Source organism: Calidris pugnax, unplaced genomic scaffold (genome assembly GCF_001431845.1).
Source record: "Calidris pugnax isolate Ruff unplaced genomic scaffold, ASM143184v1 scaffold39, whole genome shotgun sequence".
In the NCBI taxonomy this organism is placed as follows: domain Eukaryota; kingdom Metazoa; phylum Chordata; class Aves; order Charadriiformes; family Scolopacidae; genus Calidris; species Calidris pugnax.
Window position 1 is genome coordinate 7,880,559 of NW_015090828.1, and position 21,598 is coordinate 7,902,156.

Sequence of the window (21,598 nt, forward strand, 5' to 3'; positions counted from 1 at the left end):
AAATGCTGTGTTCTGCTTTTCAGAAGCCTGCAATTATGTACAATCAAAAACTTTGCTATTGCTAAGGTATGGTCCTATCTGTCCTTTTTGTTGGCAGCATGCAAGACGACAGTTTAGAATCCTCAACTTCAATATCTCAACTTCTGAGAGAAAGTTATTTAGCTGAAACTAAGCATCAAGGGAGGAGTGAAAGAAGCAGATCAGAACCAGCTTCTCATAATTTCCATTATGGAAATGCTTCTGGTGATTCAGATGAGGTGGCTGCCCAAGATGACCTTCCAGATCTCTCTGCCTTTTTGAGCCAAGAAGAGCTAGATGAAAGTGTAAACCTGGCAAGACAAGCTATTGATCAGAATCCACTGGAAACTAAACAGGATGAGCTTCAGGCACATTCACAGCATCCCCCAGATCATCTGAAAAACACAGGAAAACACAAACAAATGGCCCAGTCTACAGCTGTGAAAACATCAGACAATGGCCCGCACTCAAACTTTTGTCAGGACCATGTCAGAAATACAAAGGGCTCCAAAGGGACCTCTCAAGATCTAAAGAAACACCACCTCCCTTCTGAATCAGAGTCAAAAAAGGAATTCCTAAACAAGGCGGCAGATTTTATCGAGGAGCTCTCCTCACTTTTCAAAGCTCACAACTCTGAAAGAATAAGACCCCGAACGTGCAAAAACTACAGGAGCAGAATTGATTCTAAGAATAAGCCTGCTCAAAAAGGCAGCTCTAGCCTATCTAGCACATCGGAAAACCGAGAAAGGCTTTCCATTCCAGTACCTCAAGACTTGGAAAACAAAGCAGAGAAAACGTTTGAACAAACAGACGATCAACAGGCAGCAAACTTGGAATCTATCAATCAATTAACAAGTGCAGAGCTAAAAACAGAGTCAGAATCTGCATCTGTATATTCTGATGAGCCTATTGGACAGCCACCACGCTTTACCCAAAAACTGAAGAGCAGGGAAGTTCCTGAAGGAACCAAAGTGCAATTGGACTGCATTGTGGTAGGAATCCCAGCACCTGAAGTCAGGTAAATGTATTCTGCACTTGTCATTTTGTATTTCCATAACAATAGGTGCATACCTTCCTCTTTCCATATATGCATATGTTTCAGTAATCTGTAGCAGAATTCTCTTGATTTTGGTTATTAAAATCGATTTAAAAAAAATAATTGCTTTCTTTAACTCATAGAAAAGGTTGCTTATATCTTAAGACAACGTATTTTTGGACATATAAATGTCTTTGAATTTTAACTGTTTTTAAATACTCTACTTCCATAATTAAAAGAAAGTGCTAACTTCCTAGTGAGAAATGTTAGTTGTCTTGATGGAAATCAAGATAGATTGTGTAAACTGGCTAAAACCAGCGATGGCCGTGATACCTCGTGCTGATGTTTGAAGGCATTAGAGATGAGAGAACATAAGATCCTATAAACCAAAAATATCCATACGTGAACAGAGAGGAAAGGAGTTAATTTAAGTTATTATACAAATAACCAAGAGCAGCTGAGTTCTAATTCAGATTCTGACAGTGATTCTGCTGTGACCTTCGAAAAAACACTTCTGTTTTATCACGTATAAGACACCCGTATTAATTGACACTTATCCATGTTGTGTGACTAGCCTACTAATTCTGATGCTCCAGTTTTTTCCTATATCTATGAGTATTTTGAAAGTTAAATAAGTAACATTTGCAAAGATCACAGGAGATGAAAGGAAATGTGAAAAAGCTACACTTCATTCCTCAATGACATCAGTGGAATGAGAAATAGATTATTGTAACTTTTAAATTTATCTTGAAAATGCTTAGATCTCATCACCATTTCTAAATCTGACTTTGTTCACATAAAGCTCATTAGTAAAATTCACCTCGCATTTACAGTGGTGGAATTACATTTTCTTTGCTGAGACTGTACCAATCCAATAGAAAAGAAATCTCTATCCACCTTTTAAAGATATATTTGCATCCAAATACCTGCAGTATCATAAAAACACCCTTAGTCTAGGTAGTTGCCTATCCTTTTATAGGCATTTTACAAATCTTTGTTGCTTTTCTTAACATTGAAAAGAACTATTTGCATCTTCAGCAGCTAATTAAAGGGCTCTGTGCTTCACAGATGGTCCACTTTTTCCACTGGTCAGCTCATTGTATCCCTTACATACCTCAACAATGCTGAGTACAGCACTACTATCACTTCTACTGTAGTCAACACCTTTTATCATCTTTCTCACTGATCTAATAGGCACAATCATCAAGTGAAAACTATCTCAACATCCAAAGATGGAAGCTACAAAGATTTTTGTGGTAAAGAATCTTGGTCTTCCACTCCCTTGGATTTCTGGCAGACCAGCTAACTTTTCAGAAAGAAGCAGCTTTTAAAATGCATTATTAAGTACATAGGAACAAGGAACTACAAATGAATCCTCTTGTAATGGACAGCCTTGTCATGAAGACAAGAAGTTATCCAGTTCATAGGATCCCTGAAGCGTGATGCCAGGCTATTTTGCCCCACGAGTGCCTTCAGTAGTAACATGTAGGTTCTCAGTCCCTAACAAGACCTTGACCCCTGGTGTCGAGCAGAGTCTCTTGTGCATGGCAGGAATGTGAACTTCCAAAGGACTAAATGATTTGTTTATAGAAGAGGAATCCGTTCTAAAGCCAGGGGAAAAACCTTGTTTGGGAAGAATATGCTTTCTACTATGCTTCATGCCTAAACTCACCGCTTTAATTAACAATTCTGAGGCATTCCCCTAGTGGAGCTTATACCATTATAAATGTTGTATTGTGTTCAGCCCTTAAATCCAGAGAGGAGTCCAATTAAAGAGAAAACAGTGCCCGAAATTTGGGGGGTTTTGACAGAAAACAGACAGGAAATATCATCATCCCCTAGATATTAGCAGCACTCTCTGAAGACTTCTCTATCTTATAAAGACTTTGAGATTTATTTCTCTATGCGCTTGCCTTGATAAATCTTTTTGATATTAAAAATGTCAGTAGGACCCCTGAATGTGAGAGATACTTGGTTTTCACTCATCATTCATAGCTTATAATACAAAGAAAACAACCAAAATAACATTCCATTATGTATACCTGTAGACAAACTCAATCTGGCTTTCTTTGTATTCTGAAAAAATGAACACTGAATTGCTTGTTTATAGACATATACTCTGGTGCACAATGTTAATTTTATGTACTTCTTCAGAAGGCTACAATACCATCCTTACAAGAGCACATCATGCCCATGCTGTTGACACATAAATAAAACTGACAAGGTGTTCATGCCATCCAAGTTTAGGCGTTTAACAACTATCTGAATTAGAAGCTGACACTACAAAGTCACTGAAGGCTCGCAAGGGCAGATCCGAGAACCCAGGAACAATGACTCATCCCACGAAGTATCCAGCATGGCCAGGATGCCTGCGCTCCCAATTCAGGGGCTGCTTGATTGGAATTGGATGAAGGGTATCTTTGTAACTTGGGTCTATTTTTGTCCCAACAAAACCAAAGCTTTTCCATTGAAATTTCTATTTCAACATTTGATTTTGTTCACTGTAAATAATGAAATGAGCTGCTGATGTGAATGACAGTCAATACAGGAGTTGTTAGGCTTTTAGAGAATAAGCATCCATCAGACTTTTCCAATGATAATGCATTGCACCAAAGAGAAATGCACACTTGGTTCACTGCCTCAAGCCTGTACTCAGACCAGGATCTTAGAGGAGTTAACACAGAAGTCCAGAACAGTTCAAAAAAAGTTCAGGCTCAGCTTTCAGTTTCATAATTTAAACTAACAAATGAAAGATAAATTACAAAGGAGTAAGTCTGGACTCTCTCTCCCCGTGTGTTTTGTGTGTGTGTATGTACGTGCTGTATTAAGGAGAAAGCTGGGAATGTTACCTGCTTGTACAGAGTTTTCTGATCCTAATTTTTTGTTAACAAAACTTTTGTCCTGCTCATCCAAGATTCTTTTAACGCCAGCAATGTGTAGGAGTAACACTAAGAAAGGGTGTAAAAAAAATCACTTGCCTGAGTGATTCATGTGCTTCCAGTGATAGTGGCCTTTTTAGTCACTGCTACAGCATGAGGAAACCAGAAAATATAACGTAACGTGGAGTATATGTTTCATTAACCATGGGGACCATGAGAATGCAAAGTTTTTCACTAAAAATAATGCTTATCTTTGATCTGCTGTACATAGCTTCCAAAACAGTGAAGGAAGCATCTCTTGTTGGCCATAGTTGTGGAACTGTGTCCAGAACTGGGCTCAGAACTGGCAACCTTCTTGCTTTGAGGGTAACAGTTTTTCAAGGCTTATGGTGAGTTAATTCAGAATCTGAGGAGCTGGGCAAGGAGGGAAGAATTCTAATAGACAATAGACAAGACAAAAATCAGTAGTCCCAGGAAAGGACTAACTGGCAAGGTGGCAATTGATGAAATAAAACTTAATGCTAACGGGCTTTAAGGCATGATTTCTTCCTTCAACTGAGCTGATTTGGACACAGATGTGCTAATGTATCCTTGCCTGTGTCCTTTGACTTCCTAACACAGAGGGGAATCCCAAGTTACTTATAATGCATATAATATACACCCTTACAATGTAGAAGTGGTACTGTGGGAACCCAGAGCCTTGTGAAACAAGAACAAGATTCAACAAGCTCTGTAATGTAGTTTCTCAGTCAACACTAGGAGCAATTATACGGTTAAAGTGATGTAATGGGGATTGTAAGACAGAAATCAGAGACAGGAGATTTAGAAAAAAGCTAATCACAGGAATGGAAAGGACTGGAAAATATGAGGGACAGATACCACGTTTGAAAGCAAGACAGTACAAAAGAAAATTGATGAGTAAAAAGTGATGTAAATGACATTCATGATGGATCAGAGTCAAAATATCATTGGCAATGATAAAGCAGTAAAATTTACAGGCTCGGCAGGTAACTACCTGGGCTCTCTAAGGGATAGAAAATCAGATGGTGGACAAGAGAAGAAACTGGGAACTGATTTGAAATATCAGTATATGGAAAGCTAAATCCTGCTTGGCTGAATATGGATAGACCTGTCCAACTACTTTTTTAAGATAACTCAGCCTTAATCTAACAAGGCTGCGTGTTAGAGGAAGCTTGTTAAGCCTACCTATCTAGAAAGAAGTTTCAGTGAAACGTTACCCATTTGTCAGTATCACGAGCTGAACGCAGTGTCACAGAGAGACGAACAAAGCCTGATACTATAGTATGTGGGCCTCCGGTTAGCTCAGATATTAGCTCACAATTAAAGAGCACCACTATGATTATTGATTACTCTGACTACACTGCAGCTTAGAATAAGCATTTAAGAGAAGTGTGTAGCACATTTCCAAAGCACTAGAGGTTTCGATGAGCTCTTTCTCATGCTCCCTTCCACAGCCCCGTTTCAGTATGAGTAACGATAGGTGTGACATTCACTCCTCTCCCTGAGGAGAGCACTCCTTATTCCCTCAAGTTCAGAGGTGCCTACATTTTTCCAAACTGTTTGGCACATCACTCCTAGGTTAATTTTACTTATGAATCACATTGCATGGTTTGGCATACACAGCTATCCTGGAAGTGTCATGAGGATTTGATGTTCTAAAAACAGGCTGCATGTCATAAGGTTTCCATGAAAACATTCTTTAACATAGGCATACAAAGCTTAAAAAGTGCATTTTAGTGCTACTTTGTTTAAGCAGACTAGATCTGCAACTAATCACAGATTTTTAGAGACTGATATCATGTAAGGTTGATTGAGATGTTTTTCTTATTCCTGACTGCCAAATGAAAACATTTATTTGTTTTAGTGCTCAAAGCCTAGAGAGCCAAACTTCTCTTTCATGCAACTCCAGTCAAGTCAATGGATTAAGACCTAGGATGAATTTGGCACAGCGGATGACACCGCTTGTGCTTAATGTGAACCTGCCTCGTATGATTACAATTCATGGCAGGAATGAAATGTCAGTGACAGAGAGTACTGCTACTTCAGCCATGCCACGTATCTCAATGTCAGAACTCCCCTTGGAACTGACATTTCATTACTACCACGTACAACGTTTTGACGGTAAGAATAACATAAAATGTTAATAAGCAAGGAGTAGATATGGCCATACCAACGATTCATAGAAAGCTTAATTTCACCAGGGAGAATTGTTTTTCATTTACAAACATCGCAAAGAGATAACATATATGTAGCACACTCTTTTTCTTGGTTTAATCTCAAAATACTTTAACATTATGATGAAAATAGTAACTAAAGAACACACTGCACAGGAGAACTAAACACAGGTTTGAAACAGCAGTATATTCCTAAAGTTTTAAATCACTTAAGTTGCAAATTTTGGAATGTTGAAAGGAAAAAATAACTGCAAAGAAAAGAATTAACCCAATCCTGCTTCATTGTCTGTTTGAGTCTACTAAAGGAATAAACTACTCACATACTACCAAAATAACTAGAAGAAATAGCTTGCATGGTGTATTTAATTTTGCTTATAGGAAATTAGAATTGTGGCTCACAAAGGCATGCAATACAGACTTATCTCTACACAAACACAGCAGGCTAATTGGAAAAGCTGATCAGTAGGAACACAAAGAGTTCTTATATCTTACTGATGATTATATCGCAGCATTTTGTGTGATGTGTTTTGCTTTATGTGTCACATAAGGCAGTGAGGAGCCACATCTGAGTGGACACAAAAATATAATATCACTAGACAGAAAAGATGCTGCTGAAAATGAGATAAAATTCTAGAACTTGGCTATTCTCTTCAATAGTTTTTCATATCTGCTAAAGCTAACTGCTAAAACAAGACTACATTATAAGGAAGAGGCATGAGGTAGGTATATAAAAAGACATGAGTAAGTGCCATGACTCAGCTCCCAAAGTGCACAGTTGCCTACATGAATTACACACCTAAAAGGCGACTTGTACATTCATATACCCAATTTGTGCTTTTAGTCATATGGCTGTGCATGATCCTTAGCTCTTCTCTCCTGAAAATACGACATTGTCAATTATCACTATATTATACACAGAATTAAAAAAAAACAAAACCCTTTGGGACGACAGCAATCCTATATATTTTCCTGGTCTGGAACTTCAAAATGGCACTAATCAATTTCAAAGGACCTTTTCAATCAAGGCTGTAAGGCACATCACCATACTTCTCCCTTGGGACCGCAAAATGTTTCCTTTATGCACTCGTGGTAGAGTTGTTCCTTTACCCCAGGCACTAGATGTTTGTGTTCTGGATACCAAGGACCCCACTACTGGCTACGATGTCTGTATCTACATGTTTATAAGGACATCACTGAAAAGAAAAGCAAATGTCATATACACTTCTGGGGAGCCAGTCAAAAAAACCCACCATATCTAATTATTAGTGGGGAAAATACCAGATTTGGGCAAGTCACTATGGGCAAAGTCTAAAACAGATGTATATATTTTTTTTTTTTTCTAGAGGTTTTTATTAGAGGACCTGAAGGACCCTGACTGCACTATGATAAAATACAAACACTACAGCTCAATCAGAAGAAGCTAGAAAGATCATTATTTTTAAAGGAAATGTATTTTGAATGGGAGTGTAAACCAATTCTTTCAAAAATAAAGATGACACAAATAAAAAGCAAGATTTGCAACCTAAATGTTAGTAAAGAACCACACAATCTGATCTACTAGAAAACAATAGCAATGGTACTGTGAAAGTGAAACCCTTTAAAAGAAAGGTAGCTTGTAAATAATCATTTTAAGACCAGTGATTTTCCCTTTTTAAAATTATTTTTAAGTGCTGCTTCACACCGTCTAAGAAAGATAACGAGAACGGTAGATAAAACATAAAGATAAAAGATAAAAAGATAAAAAAGATTAAGTGTAAACCAATTCTTTCAAAATAAGGATGACACAAATAAAAAGCAAGATTTTCAAACTAAATGTTAGTAAAGAACCACACAATCTAATCTACTAGAAAACAATAGCAATGGTACTGTGAAAGTGAAACCCTTTAAAAGAAAGGTAGCTTGTAAATAATCATTTTAAGACCAGTGATTTTCCCTTTTTAAAATTATTTTTAAGTGCTGCTTCACACCGTCTAAGAAAGATAACGAGAACGGTAGATAAAACATAAAGATAAAAGATAAAAAGATAAAAAAGATTAAGAGAATGCTTAGATACTCTGGAGAATTAGATGAATATACATACATAGATACACATATAGATTTGCACTGTTCTCACACTCTTCCATAAGTGTGTGCTTTTGGCCACTGTCAAGACAGCTTGCTGGGTTAGGTGGACTTCCAGTCTGAGCCAGAACACCCCATAAGCTCTTATTTATCTTATTATACGTGCTAGCTCACCTGGCATCCTAGGATATGTGCTGAGGTTATTACTCCCTTTTGTATGATGACAGCTGTCTCTTAAATTTCCAAAGGTGCTGCGTGCTGTATTGGTGTGGTTAGTATCCAGAACACTGTTTATGCTGCATTGTGAAGCACCCGAAACAAGTTCCATTGTGGTTTGAGAAGTAGCCTGAATGGCTGCTGAAAGCTATCCTGAAGTACAGTGTTGTCGTAGGCAAATTGTCCACTGACAGAAAGTACCTTGAAGCGTCTCATTTTGCCCACCAGATTGGTAGAAAACCTAGCAAACGAACTATGTTGCACTTCAGAGGAACGGACAAATATTCCCTTAATGTTGTGGCTCACACTGAGTTCAAGCAAACACCTGTGGCAATTTAAGATGCGGCTGTAGCCTCCTGACTGCCCAGTGCCTTCTTTTATGGCTACTAACATGTACCAAAAATGATATATAGGAGTATGGTTCACCTACCCTAGATCCATGTATGTAGTGTCCTAGAGCAAACCCGTTTTCATTAGACCAGAACTGGGGCAGTGGGACCTGGGAACACGTTTGAACCTGCCATCCTCGCTTCAGAGTGAGAAACCTCCAGCAAAGAATTCAGCAGCAGGATTTTAACATTTTAAAGACCTGCTCCCAGATCTGCAAGAGCTTGTCTTTCAGAGCCCTATGGCTCAAATGGAAGGTAAATTAGTAACTTTGGATGAAGTTCTCTGCATAAAGCAGTGCCAGTTTCTCATTTGTAAAACCGTGCAAGAAGGATGTAGATGTATTTAGTGAAGCAAAGCTGTACTTCAGCCATGAAATGTCAGGGAAGAGAGCTGGGAAATTTTACACTCTACTGGCATCCTCTTTTAACATATTTACTACATGACTGTCCATTGCAATCAGAAATGTTAAATTCATAGAAGTCATTTTCTTAGACAACTCTTGTTACAATGGAGGCTTGTATGACAAGATAGGCAAGCAGATGCAGACACGAACCAATGACTTTTACTCTCTAGCTACAAAGGTTTGCCTTTCTAAAAGGGGAAATTGTGTTAGGCAGTATGATTCATTCTACAGTGCAGGAGCTTCCCTCTGCAGCAGGCAGACCTGTATGCTTTCCAAGCTGTACATTCGAGTCAGTTGACTGTAGAGCTACAGATGACACTAATGTGCCACTCGAAGTGGGCTGGGGAATACCCTGTCTACTTTAAGAAAGCCATGTTGGACGGCTAGTTGGATGGTGCACAAATAGTGCATGGTTTACTTCTTAGCTATGTCAGCAGCATTTAAGTTCCAGACCTGTAGTCCTTCATACCTCACAGTCCCGTTGAGGCTCCTTTTTCAATTCTACATTATACCTCTATGAAATACTGGCTTTCCATGGGTATGGACTGTGCATATATAATATAGATATTAATTTGATATTAGTAAGATATTAAATTCTTCATGCTCAATTTGTAGCACAAATTGTTGTAAAAAGTTGTGCTTCCAAGAGGTGAATACAACTGAATGGTTAAACAAATGTATTTATTAATGTTTTTCTAAATTATCTGAGAAGGACATGTATCAATGTACCTTATAGTATGAGGCAGGAAATATGAATTATTACAATTTATTACTTAAAACCCTATCTTTATCCTTTCCACAACTAATCTTACTTGCCATAATATAAAGTAGTAAATACATTTGCCATTGCTTTGGTAGCATTTGTATGCACTCAAAAGGTAGCAGGCACTTCTACCGAATTACCATATAAAGATGGATGAAACATTCATTTTAAAAAATCGATTGAATAAAAAAAACGTTATCTGTATGACAGCCCCCACCCACACATGCAGAAGATGCATTAATCAACCATATGTAGTTAAGAAAGCAGCAGTAAACAGAAAATACAAATATTTTTGTGGAGTTTTATATCTGTCTATATTTACAAGAAAATTTATGGTGAATATGAATGCACCTTAGTTTGCCTTTTCGAATTTAGATAGTTATCTTAAAATACACAAATTTCTAAGTATTGCCCCAGTCATTTCACTCTGGATCCCTATACATAGTACTACACCTTCTCTGTAAAACCTAGACTGTCTTATTAGATTTAAATCTGGTTCTGCAGATGCATCTGCTTTTTCTCTTTCTGTTCTGTCTTTTCCATACCAACAAGCAATAGCAATCAGGCCTTCTCTCCCCTCCCCCTATTCTCTTAGGTTGAGTTGATGGTTACTGTCATTAACACATCCTGCCACAGAATCACAGAATGCTATGGGGTTGGAAGGGACCTCTGGAGATCATCTAGTCCACCCCCCTGCCAAAGCAGGTCCACCCAGAGCAGGTTGCACAGGGATGTGTTTAGGCAGGTTTGGAATGTCTCCAGAGATGGGGACTCCACCACCTCTCTGGGCAGCCTCTTCCAGGGCTCTGCCACCCTCAAAGGAAAGAAATTCCTCCTCATGTTTAGATGGAACTTTCTGTGTTCAAGGTTGTGCCCATTGCCCCTTGTCCTGTCCCTGGGCACCACTGAAAAAAGACTGGCCCCATCCTCTTGACACCCCCCTTTAAGTATTTGTAGGCGTTGATCAGATTCCCCCTCAGCCTTCTCTTCTCCAGACTAAAAAGACCTAAGTCCCTCAGCCTTTCCTCATCAGAGAGATGTTCTAGGCCCCTCATCATCTTCATAGCACTTTGCTGTACCCTCGCCAGCAGTTCCCTGTCCTTCTTGAACTGGGAGCCCAAGTATGGAACTGTCTTTTTTAGGTGCTGACTTTACTTTAACTTGGGTTCCTGCATTTTCTACTGAAACAACCTTTCTGAACACTGAGGGACTTAGGAATGCCTTAGATGAGAGCATAAAGCCTCTAAAGGGTCCAATATATTCTTGCATGTGTATTGGGGTTTAAAAGAGAAACAGAGCAATATGATGGAGGAAAGGATTCAAGGTCCAGCTGTCTCACTGGCCGTGTCCCTGTAAGGAAGTGCCTCCATATTGTAATAGATCACTTCTCGTTCCTTATGATACAGTTTTGCCATCTTTTATAAAAAGCAGATTGTCTTAAATATAGGGCAAAACAAAGAGTAACATTACAGTAAATTTCAGTCACTTTCTGAATCAACATGAACTTTGGAATGAGGGAAATTTGTTCACTTCGGATGTAGGGTTTTTTTGCTACAGTTTATGCTGTAACACAGATCTGAATGTACCTCAAGAGAAATTCAGAGCTGGACTGATAGCATTCCAGATTCAGAGCTCTTCTACTCTACTGTTAAAATCTGTATATCAAGAAAAAACTGTGCCAGGGTCACTTACAGAAACCAGTTTGTTAGTATGTTTCAATACTGCAAAGAAAGGAGCTCTATTATTTGCTGTAATTGAATATTATGAAAATCATAAATATTTTATTCCTATGTTGATTCAACACTTGCCTGCAGTACTCTGCAATCTTCAGGCTAAAATCCGCCCATTTTATCATCAGAAAGGCTTCGAACATTGTCATTCTACTGTCAAGTTTGCATTGATAAACAATATTTTTGCCTTGCAGGTGGTACTGTGAAGGGAAGGAGCTTGAAAACTCACCAGACATTCAAATTATCCAGGCACGTGATCGGCACTCATTGGTTATTCTGGAAGCTTTTGAGGAGGATACAGGACGTTACTCGTGCTTTGCTTCAAACATCTATGGAACAGACTCCACTTCTGCAGAGATTTACATAGAAGGTAATGTTAGAATTGTTGTGGAGATTGGTTGTTGAAATTGGTCATATGGGATTAAGATACAATAATGTATTTTGTATGTTAACTGGGTAATAGATTTGTCACCAAAAATACATAGCAGGGAGTCAACACTTATCGCATTTTAAACATATTTATTATTTATCTGTAAAATACTCTTTAGATAAGTGGCTACTCTTTACATATAATTTTATTGTGCTGCTTCCCAGAGATTTTATATATTTCCCTGCAAGATGGAAGTCTAGAAAAAAATTCTGTTGACACCTTATATTTTTTGTCAGTGATACTCTACAGAAATCTAAGAACCTAAGCTTTGTGTCTAATTCTTATCAATCCCTTTTCCTACAGTCATTATTACAAAGTGAATAAATGATAGTTCATCCTAAGGTCCCCATTCTTGGGACCTTATAACCAAAATAAAAATGCCAGCAATTTGGTATTTTACTTGCACAATAGATGCTGTACATAAAATAGAATATATATCTGCAGATTTAGATCCCTTTTCTTTCTTGTTACACTTTTTAATATATCCTACTTGACTTATGAGAGGTCTATTTATTATATTTCTTTGTAATACTTTTTTGGAGTATGGTTTTAGATTGCATCCATCATTGTGCTAGCAGGATTACAAATTTAGAGTAAACACATAGAATCTTTTTTTACCCTTTTGTCTTTTTTCCATTTCTTGAGCAGAGAAATATACTCCGAGTACCATCAGTGACAACAGTGGGGCCATTCATAAATTACATCACCTACCTTCCTTAATACAAGGTTTATTTTGCTCTACTGTTCCTCTTTCACGTCTCTAATCTGACAGTGAAAGGACGAATCCTTTTTTAGTATCTGCAGTGCCCCTGACATTAATGGGAAATGTCTGTGCTTGGCAGGGATTTACTAGTTCTCAAGACTGGGGCCAAGGCCTGCTTTTACCCAACTCAGTGGATGTTGGATGGAGGCCACGGCTGATGGAGGTGCTCACTGGCAGGAACTGCAGAGAAAATGCAAATTCCAAACACAGCGAAGGCTGAATCAGAAGTGTAAAATGTCTCAGTAACACAGCTGTTAGTAAACTGAGCTAGTGTCTTCTCCAAACTGTGCTATAAGGCACTGGTTTAAGAATAAAAGCTGTGATTCCAGGTCCGTTTTTCCCCCTTTTTTTTAAAAAAAATACTGGTAGTATCAGGTGTCTGAGAAAAAAAGTTCTTACTTGATTCACAACAGCAAATACTAGTGGCATTTTAAAGAGAACCTGAGGTGTTCTTACTTGATTCACAACAGCAATTACAGACTAAATCATACTAGTGGCATTTTAAAGAGAACCTGAGGAAGACCCAGGTATATGTTCACTCTTGGGTGTTGTTCATTTCAATTGCACCTCATCCTTATCTCAATAGCAGTTCTGCATCTTACACAGTACACAACACTGGTTCTCTTCCACTGCAATGGGATCTTTTGTTTTGGCACAGCTTTATAATATATATCCTTAGAATGCTCTAGAGGAAATTTGAATCAAGGTTTGTATCATTCAGAGATAAACTTCTCCAAAAACCCCTCTGCTAAGTGATTTTTTTATTTCCTTTTTCCTAGGAGCCTCCTCCTCTGACTCTGAAGGTGAAATCATCAAAAACGAAATGGATCAGTAAGTTTAAAATCAATTATACCTTCCATATTTCTTACAGTTAAAATAGCCTCAGAAGTGTAGAGATTGCAGTTTCCATTCATATTTTGCAACCTCTAACACATTAGGCTTTTGGGGATTTGTTTGAGTTATTTGTGTTGGGTTTTGTTTGTGTGTTTGTTTGTTTGTTTGCTTTACAAATAGCGTGGATCGAATACACATTTGCTTGTGTGCCTTCAACTTATCTGAATAATTAAAACTAATATTAAATATAGCCACAAGAAGAAATATGTTACCTTAATTATTAAACTACCAAAATTAATTTACTAAAACAGATGCCTTTTGAATAGACCCAACTTAAATACTTATTTAAGCGTCTGACTTGGAAAAACAGTGTAGTAAAATTTCTCACGTGAAACTATGGTATGTCATGAAGTTTTTGGCAGAGATGGCTATACATGGATTATTTAGATTTAAGATAAGGAAATGAATACATATGAACTAGAGTAAACTGAAATGATGGGTATAAAAGACTACTTAATTACAAAAAGAAATAAAAGGTGTCGGGTGTAATCTAAAACCTGGGAAATAATTTTATTTTTCCTAAATGAAATCCATTCCCTGTGCATTTAGAACCTGTTCCAATGCTGTTAAAATCTGTAGTCTTTCAGAATCAAAGTCTTTCTATTAACTGGAAAGGGAGTCATACTGGTTGAAAACTAAAAGAATCAATCTTTTATTTTGAACTCCTTTGTATGCATTAATTCAACCTCAAAAGCAACCAGTGCTATATAAAGAGGAAATTCTAATCAGGTAGACTTATGCATCCCTTTTTTTCCCCCCATTACTTATTAAGGAGGGTTATACTCATTACAAATGTAATTGTCTTTTAAAATGCAAATAAAAACCACTGCTGTGTCTTTGACTGAAGACCTCAGGCTGACAGCAAATCCTGTCTTAGGTGATTTTTACTTCAAAGTCATAAAATACTCCAGATTGGATGGGTTTATGGACTTTGATAAATGTAAGGGTTTAATATCTTGAGATCTTAATATCTTAATATCTTAAGATCAAGAAGATCTCAAAGGTTTTGGGATGAATTGCTAAGTTTTTCATAGTTCTAGCTCAGACTTTTCAAATGTCTCAGGCATAATGTTCTTTCTTATTCATCTCAGTAGTTGTTAATGTAGTGTCCACGTGATCCTGCCCACCTGATGTTATCTCTAAGTTGCTTACCTCATTAAGTTGTGAAGTAAGGTATTGCAGTCTGTATTTCTTAGGAAAAAAGGAATGCTGCTCTGACATTGCAGTGGGATGTCCTCCAATGACAGAATTACAAAAGATCAGTTTTGGATATAATCAGAGTGTCTTCATTTTTGCTTAGCTTCCAGCTGTGTTCACATGAACCCGAACACCTGTAATTAAGGGGAATTAACGTGAGAACAGGTGCAAAAAAAAGTTCAAAAGAGAAATTTATGATCACAACAACTGTATGGTTACTGTGAGAAGGGCTTCCTCTGGTTTGAAAGCTGGCTTTCCTGGGGGGAACTGTAGTATATTCGAGAGCAGCCAGTGCATACCTCAAACTGAATAAAAACATCCACTCTTCACTGCATGCATTATTTTACTTGGCAATAAAAATAAATAGGGACAACTCTTTTAATTCCATATAGAAAAAACCTAGAAGTGAAGAGGTGCCAACCTGTACACTACCAAAATTGCACGATACGATGGCCAGAAAGCATACCTCTCTATTTTTTATTTTTCAGCAGTAAGTTATTGAATCTGTATCCAAGCAGACCATGGTATTTTCATCACCTTATAGGCTCAAATCTTCATACAAGCTCAGGGAGCAGTGCAAGAGAAACTAGCACTCTCCTCTGAGAAACTGGCACTGCCCTCGCATGCTGCCCAGAGCTGGTAACAGCAGCTTTCAAGCCACAGTTGCGTTAATCCAGGCCATTTATTATCTTTGCTGTTGCTGAAATAAGTATGAGAAATTAGAGTGGCATGGTATGCAGCCTGATTCTTATAAAATGCAGTTTACCTAGGAGTACTCATCAGTTTTGATCAATTGGAATTCAATCCCAGAACTGAGGCTGGGGTTGACATTAAGGGGGAGAGGCATAACTAAGGGACACACACGTAGCTCCAGCTTCCAATGAGAGAACTTGTTTTTGGTTAATATTTCACAGCAAACCAAAGCCAGCTGACACCTCCTTGAATGCAGCACCTCCTGCTGTTAGAGCTGCAGCCAAGCATCAAGAAACCTCCAAGGCACCATCTGCCATGGCTCAGCCTGTGTCTGTACCTGTCCAGCCTGTGTCAACACCAGTTAATCAGGTAGGGGACACAACGTGGTGAATTTCAAGGACAAAAAGCAAGCTCTTAAAAAGGTGTTTTTCCTACACTTTGTGACTCAGAACCCTCACATTTTCTAGTTTTTGCTTTGTTGTTGAACTTCATCTTTGAACCTCGCGGCCGTACGACAGAGGAGACGTGGTGCCTACCAGCTAACCTTTAGCACCTGGCAAAGGGAAGGGAATCTTTCTGCCCGGATGTCAGGCATCCCTGGGGCAGTGAGCAGGAGCAGCAGCTGCTGCCGGCTCAGCCAGCGGCGGGGATCCGTGTGTGCCCGGGACCGCGTGCCGTGAGGGGCAGGGGATGCGAAAGGCAACTTGCTGGCTCCAAACGTCCCACACTGACTCATTCACTTCCAACAACTTTTTCCTTTCCCTCTCTACCAAACTCGCTCGAAATCATTTTCTTTCAATGAAACTTATTTTAAGCTAAATCACTTCACTGCCGGGTTTACTTTATACGTAGACATGCTTATTTACCACAAAACATCTCAATGTCTGTATCGAAGAGTTTCTAGTTGATGTTCGCATGCAAACTCTTTGTTGCAAACTATCAGAATGTTCATAACTGTGAATTCTTTCCTAATAGGGAAGAAGAGCCATATTAACTAAAAAAAAAAACCTGAAAATTTAATGAGAAACTTGCCTTACATTGCCTTTTCAATGTTTACAGTCTAGCATTAGGTGATAACCAATAAACAGACACTGAACAGGTGAATTAATGCACCTTTTGACTAAAAAGAGAATAGAACTAAGCCTCAGCAACATTTTGACAGAGTCAAGTGCGATAGTTATCTCAAACATTACTTTTAATCTTGTTGGCTTATAAGACAACATCTGTAAAATTTGTCTGTGTTTCCTGAGATATTGAATCACTAATTCTGCTGTTCTGGGGCAGCTTCATTTCACTAAAATGAAAAAAATAATCTATTATTCAAGTTATATGAAAAATTTTTCCAGGAGGAGAATTACTTCATTCTGATTTCACCGAGTACTGTCAAGAGGGTGATATCCCACCTCTGTAATTTTTTTTTGGTTTTGGCAAAAGAGAAGATTTACAGTAGCAGTCACGCACAACTTAACTTTTCCTTATTAACAGCCCTAAATATTTTGTAAGAATTTTTAAAAGGACACTACCACCAAGCAGCCTACAGAGATTTGCCTTAGTGACACATTAATAAATGATATTATAATACACTGCAGTGAAGTTTCCGTTGCCGTGGTTAACTCAATAAGGCAATAAGGCCTTATTTAACCAAAATTCTGTGCTTTGAGGGTGGTGAGACACTGGAAGAGGTTGCCCAGAGAAGCTGTGGCTGCCCCATCCCTGGAGGGGTTCAAGGCCAGGCTGGATGGGGCTTGGAGCAACCTGGGCTGGTGGGAGGTGTCCCTGCCCAGGGCAGGGGGGCTGGAACTATATGGTCTTTAAGGCCCTTTCCAACCCAAACCATTCTATGCTTCTGTGAAGGCAATCACAATATTTTTGTTACTGGGGCAGTAACATATCCAGGAAGATCACTAGCAGTTGTATACAATAGAGCAACTTTTATTCACTGCATTAAATATTTTGCTTTGGACTTCACCCATCAAAATCTCTTTTGTGTCATTCTGACAGCATGTTTCTCCTGTGTATGGAAAAATATCCTCTGTACACCTAAACATCATCATGTGATGTTTTGCACCCTACAGGCTCAAAGCCCCACTAACTATTTGCAAGGACTGGATGGAAGACCTATAATTGCTGCTCCTGTATTTACAAAGGTAATTTGTTCTGTGACATATTTGAAAGTTAAAGAGGTCAATTTATTGTATGGAGAAATAATTAAAATTTTCTAGCTATCAAAGATAAAAAAAAAAAAAAAAGGAATTATGCATTTCTTAAGCCATTCAAGGATTTAAATGGCTTTATGAAATCCTACTGAATTCAGTATTACTTCCAGACCAAAAAGCCATTTACTGACTGTCTATTCATTTTCTCTATTAGATGTTACAGGATATTTCAGCTTCTGAGGGGCAGCTTGTTGTCTTTGAATGTCGGGTGAAAGGAGCTCCTTCCCCAAAGGTTGAATGGTATAGAGAAGGAACACTGATAGAAGATTCTCCAGATTTTAGGATATTACAGAAAAGTATGTTTCTTGTGTGGAAATATCGTGTCTAATAAAATATAGGGAAGCAACAAAATTGCTAACATAGCAACACTTGGAATTTCTTATTACAATGGTAAGAATTATATAAGCCATATTTATGGCAATAGATCCGGGTTCCAGAAGCCAAAACTGTGGATGAATTGAACAGCATACTCACAGGTAGTATTGTCTGAGATCCCCCAAACTATTGGATTGGTTTGCCTTCTGCTTTGATCCCTTTGCCACTTTAATGTCATTTTCTAATTCAGCCTTACTTCTACTATTTGATTTTGGTTTTGCACCATTTATGTCGAGTTACATTGCCCGTAAATCCCTCATCTTTTAGTTAAGTGCTATTATATTGTGCTTATGGGCAGTGGACTGCTTATTTATCCACAAAAGTAATTTGAAGCACATGTTAGCATGCTTACACATACATGTGTGTGCATGTTACATGCCAGGTCGCAAACATATACTTGTACCTTAATTTTCAAACACAGTTGAAAGATCTGCAGTTTCCTTATAAGTCAATGGAATGCTAAAATTGCTAAAACTCAATAGAAATTCCTTAAATATCACACTTAATCAAACCTAAATGAAGCAATTTTCTATCATAACTTGATTTCATTCAGAAATTCTCTTCAAGACACAGTACAGTAGTACTAAGATTCCAATAAAAAAAAAACTTGCAGAATTTATTTCCTATTCATAAGTTCTCCAAAGTGTTCATGAGTGTTCACATTGTTCAGTGGATTTGACATACCACTGAGTATAAGGCCTGGCTGTCTCCAAAACTCTTTAAACAGAGAATTGGATCAAAAGGAGTCTTCCATCATATTGAGAAGAGCAAACTTCAGGTTTAATGCTTAAGAAAAAAAAATATTTGTGAAAGTAAGTATATTCAATCTACTAATTCTGCTCTTTTCCCCTTTAGAACCACGATCTATGGCTGAACCAGGTGAGGATCATCAACAGGCTTATACTTCTATGATTACACAAATGTGGTGTTTTAATCTCATAAAATATTAATTATCTAAACTCCACCATTTAATTAACATAATTTCTCCTTTTATATCTACTAGTGAGGTGCATTTCACCGTAGGCTGTTCCATAAACATATAATTTGAATGAATTCTATCACTTTTGAAGAAAATGATGTTTCCATTCTGCTTTGACCCAGTTCTAACTTAGGACCTCAATGTTACCACCTTATGAGCTAAAGATTAGCAAAATTAATGTACGAGGGTCCCCCATATATCTGAGGATCAGAAGTACACCAGATGATGTAGGACTGAGCTATTTTTATCTAGTTTACCAGGGAACATTGCATCAGACGTTTAGCCATGTCAGCCATTCCCTTTGCTCCCTACCAACGTAATATGAGAGTATCACATCAGGTGTTCCACCCCTGATATCAGCAAATCTTATAAAAGTGGCTGGATTTGCTAATTTCAAGGGTCAGAGCAGAATGGAGGCTACTCTGCATGATTTGAGCAAAGAAGCCTTACAGATTTTGACTACTTGTCCATGAGACAATCACTCTCCCCATTACGCTTTTCACTATTACAAACATAAAGCTACCCCTCTTAGGACAGAAAATTACCAAAGGAGTATTAATTCTTACAGAATATAAACTTCTGTTACTCTTCTCCTTTCCCTATTTTAAATTTTTTACCACAAAAGGTGTCTTGAAAGAGACTCCCTCTCTGCAATGACTGTCACTGGGAGTGAGGAATGAATAAATGGAGCTTCTAGCAGAGCTCACCGATGCTGTTCCTTTACTGTCCAGTGGCATCACTGCTGAGTAATGTGAAGCAGTTTTCAGAGGGTAATCAGTTGGGTGCAGTTGTCACTGCCTCATCACCTGCTGCTCATTCAGAAGGAATCTGGATTTCCATGCACGCAGTGGTTGGCAAATCCAAGTACTATAAACTAGATACTATAATGCCTTAAACTGGTTCTATAATCCTAGTACTATAATAAACTATTATTCTCCTATAGTTGTTAGCAAATAAGCTCTTTGTTGCTACCAGATTTTCCTCGGTGATGACATGAAACAATCAAGTTTAAATGCGGTATGGACTTCTACAGAAATACTCATAAAATGTTAATCCTCTAGGGCTTTAGGAAAATTTCTTGCAAAACAGTAGCAAAATAGTCCCTGACTAGTTTCAGGAATGCTATCAGCCACGTTTCAGTACCCTTTAGATGTTACTTGCCCTCCTGGCCAAAAGAAAGATTTAAAATCCCATCACCATAGGTATTCAATAGCTGGTAATGCTGCACGGGCATGTCAGATACTGGTCTGACAGGGATGTCAGAACCCCGGATTGACCTTTCAAGATGGAATTTAATTTTTGCTAGTACAATTTTGCTAGCACATTTTTGGTGCCCATTAGTCTTCTTCACACAGAAGTGAAAAGGCAACTTCCTATAAGCACAATTAGCACAACCCCCTCTGTCTGCAAATATGCACCAGTGCTTTTGGAAAACGTCAGCCTATATATATATATGTTTTGTATTTCTTCCCCTTACAGAGTGACTCCATTTGAGTTGTTCCCATTTAATTATATGTAATCTTTCAACCCGCAAAGAGATAAAAATGCATCTATTTTAGTGAGTTGTGAGGAAAGAGCACATTATATTTCCCTAAATCCAATTTTAAGTTCTTCAGAGAGAAAGTCTGTACTTCATGTGATTAGGAAAACATTTTCTACTGTTTTCCAAAGGCTGCTGACACCTGTTCTTCACTTTGGTCGGGCGTGCTGGAGCAGAGGGTGCCAGTTGCTGCAGACAATGCCGATAACAGCTGCTGTGCACAAAGGCTGCCAAAATTGATAATACTGATGAAACTAAAATCAAACCAAGCAAGGTGGCAAACCTTAAGGAAATGTCCCCGAGGGTAGTCAAGGCTTTGTGTGTTTGTTCAATGTGTGTTTACTTCAAGCAGTAATACTTCTCTGATGCTTTGCAGAGGAAATTTGTACTCTGGTTATTGCTGAAGTATTTTCAGAAGATTCTGGCACTTTCACCTGTACTGCAAGCAATAAATACGGCACAGTATCTAGTATAGCTCATCTAACTGTCAAAGGTAAGAGTTGGTTTTAGTCCTGTGCTTGCTAGTAAATAGAAGCAGAGCAGGCTGCTGCTCTGTGCACTCCAGGCTGCTTATTGAACAGAGATTGCTATGTGTTTTCAACACGTCCTTCCTCAATTAGAAATGTGAAGGAACAAAGAGCATTAGGGAATGAATCTCACAGCCCTTCCAAAAACACAACTCTTGCTGACCTCAAGATTTGGGCAATAGCCATTTTTAGAATCTCTACGGATTGTCTAGTTTGCTATTCCAATAACTCTTCAGTGCAGAGCCCAAAGGAGGAAACATCAAAACAGGTTCTTTCATACTGTCTACATCATT

The 21,598-nt window shown here is 38.2% G+C and overlaps 1 protein-coding gene across 1 annotated transcript in view; it reads left to right on the plus strand.

The window, feature by feature from the left end:
• Positions 1 to 98: 98 nt before the first annotated feature.
• LOC106887156 (myopalladin-like) overlaps positions 99 to 21,598 on the plus strand; it is a 49,280-nt gene continuing 27,780 nt past the window's right edge. Inside the window, exons 1-8 of the mRNA XM_014940573.1 lie at positions 99 to 1,036; positions 11,886 to 12,061; positions 13,664 to 13,715; positions 15,890 to 16,037; positions 17,744 to 17,815; positions 18,039 to 18,180; positions 19,115 to 19,138; positions 21,155 to 21,271. Coding sequence (XP_014796059.1) covers positions 99 to 1,036; positions 11,886 to 12,061; positions 13,664 to 13,715; positions 15,890 to 16,037; positions 17,744 to 17,815; positions 18,039 to 18,180; positions 19,115 to 19,138; positions 21,155 to 21,271 — 1,669 coding nt within the window. The remainder of the gene's footprint in view (positions 1,037 to 11,885; positions 12,062 to 13,663; positions 13,716 to 15,889; positions 16,038 to 17,743; positions 17,816 to 18,038; positions 18,181 to 19,114; positions 19,139 to 21,154; positions 21,272 to 21,598) is intronic.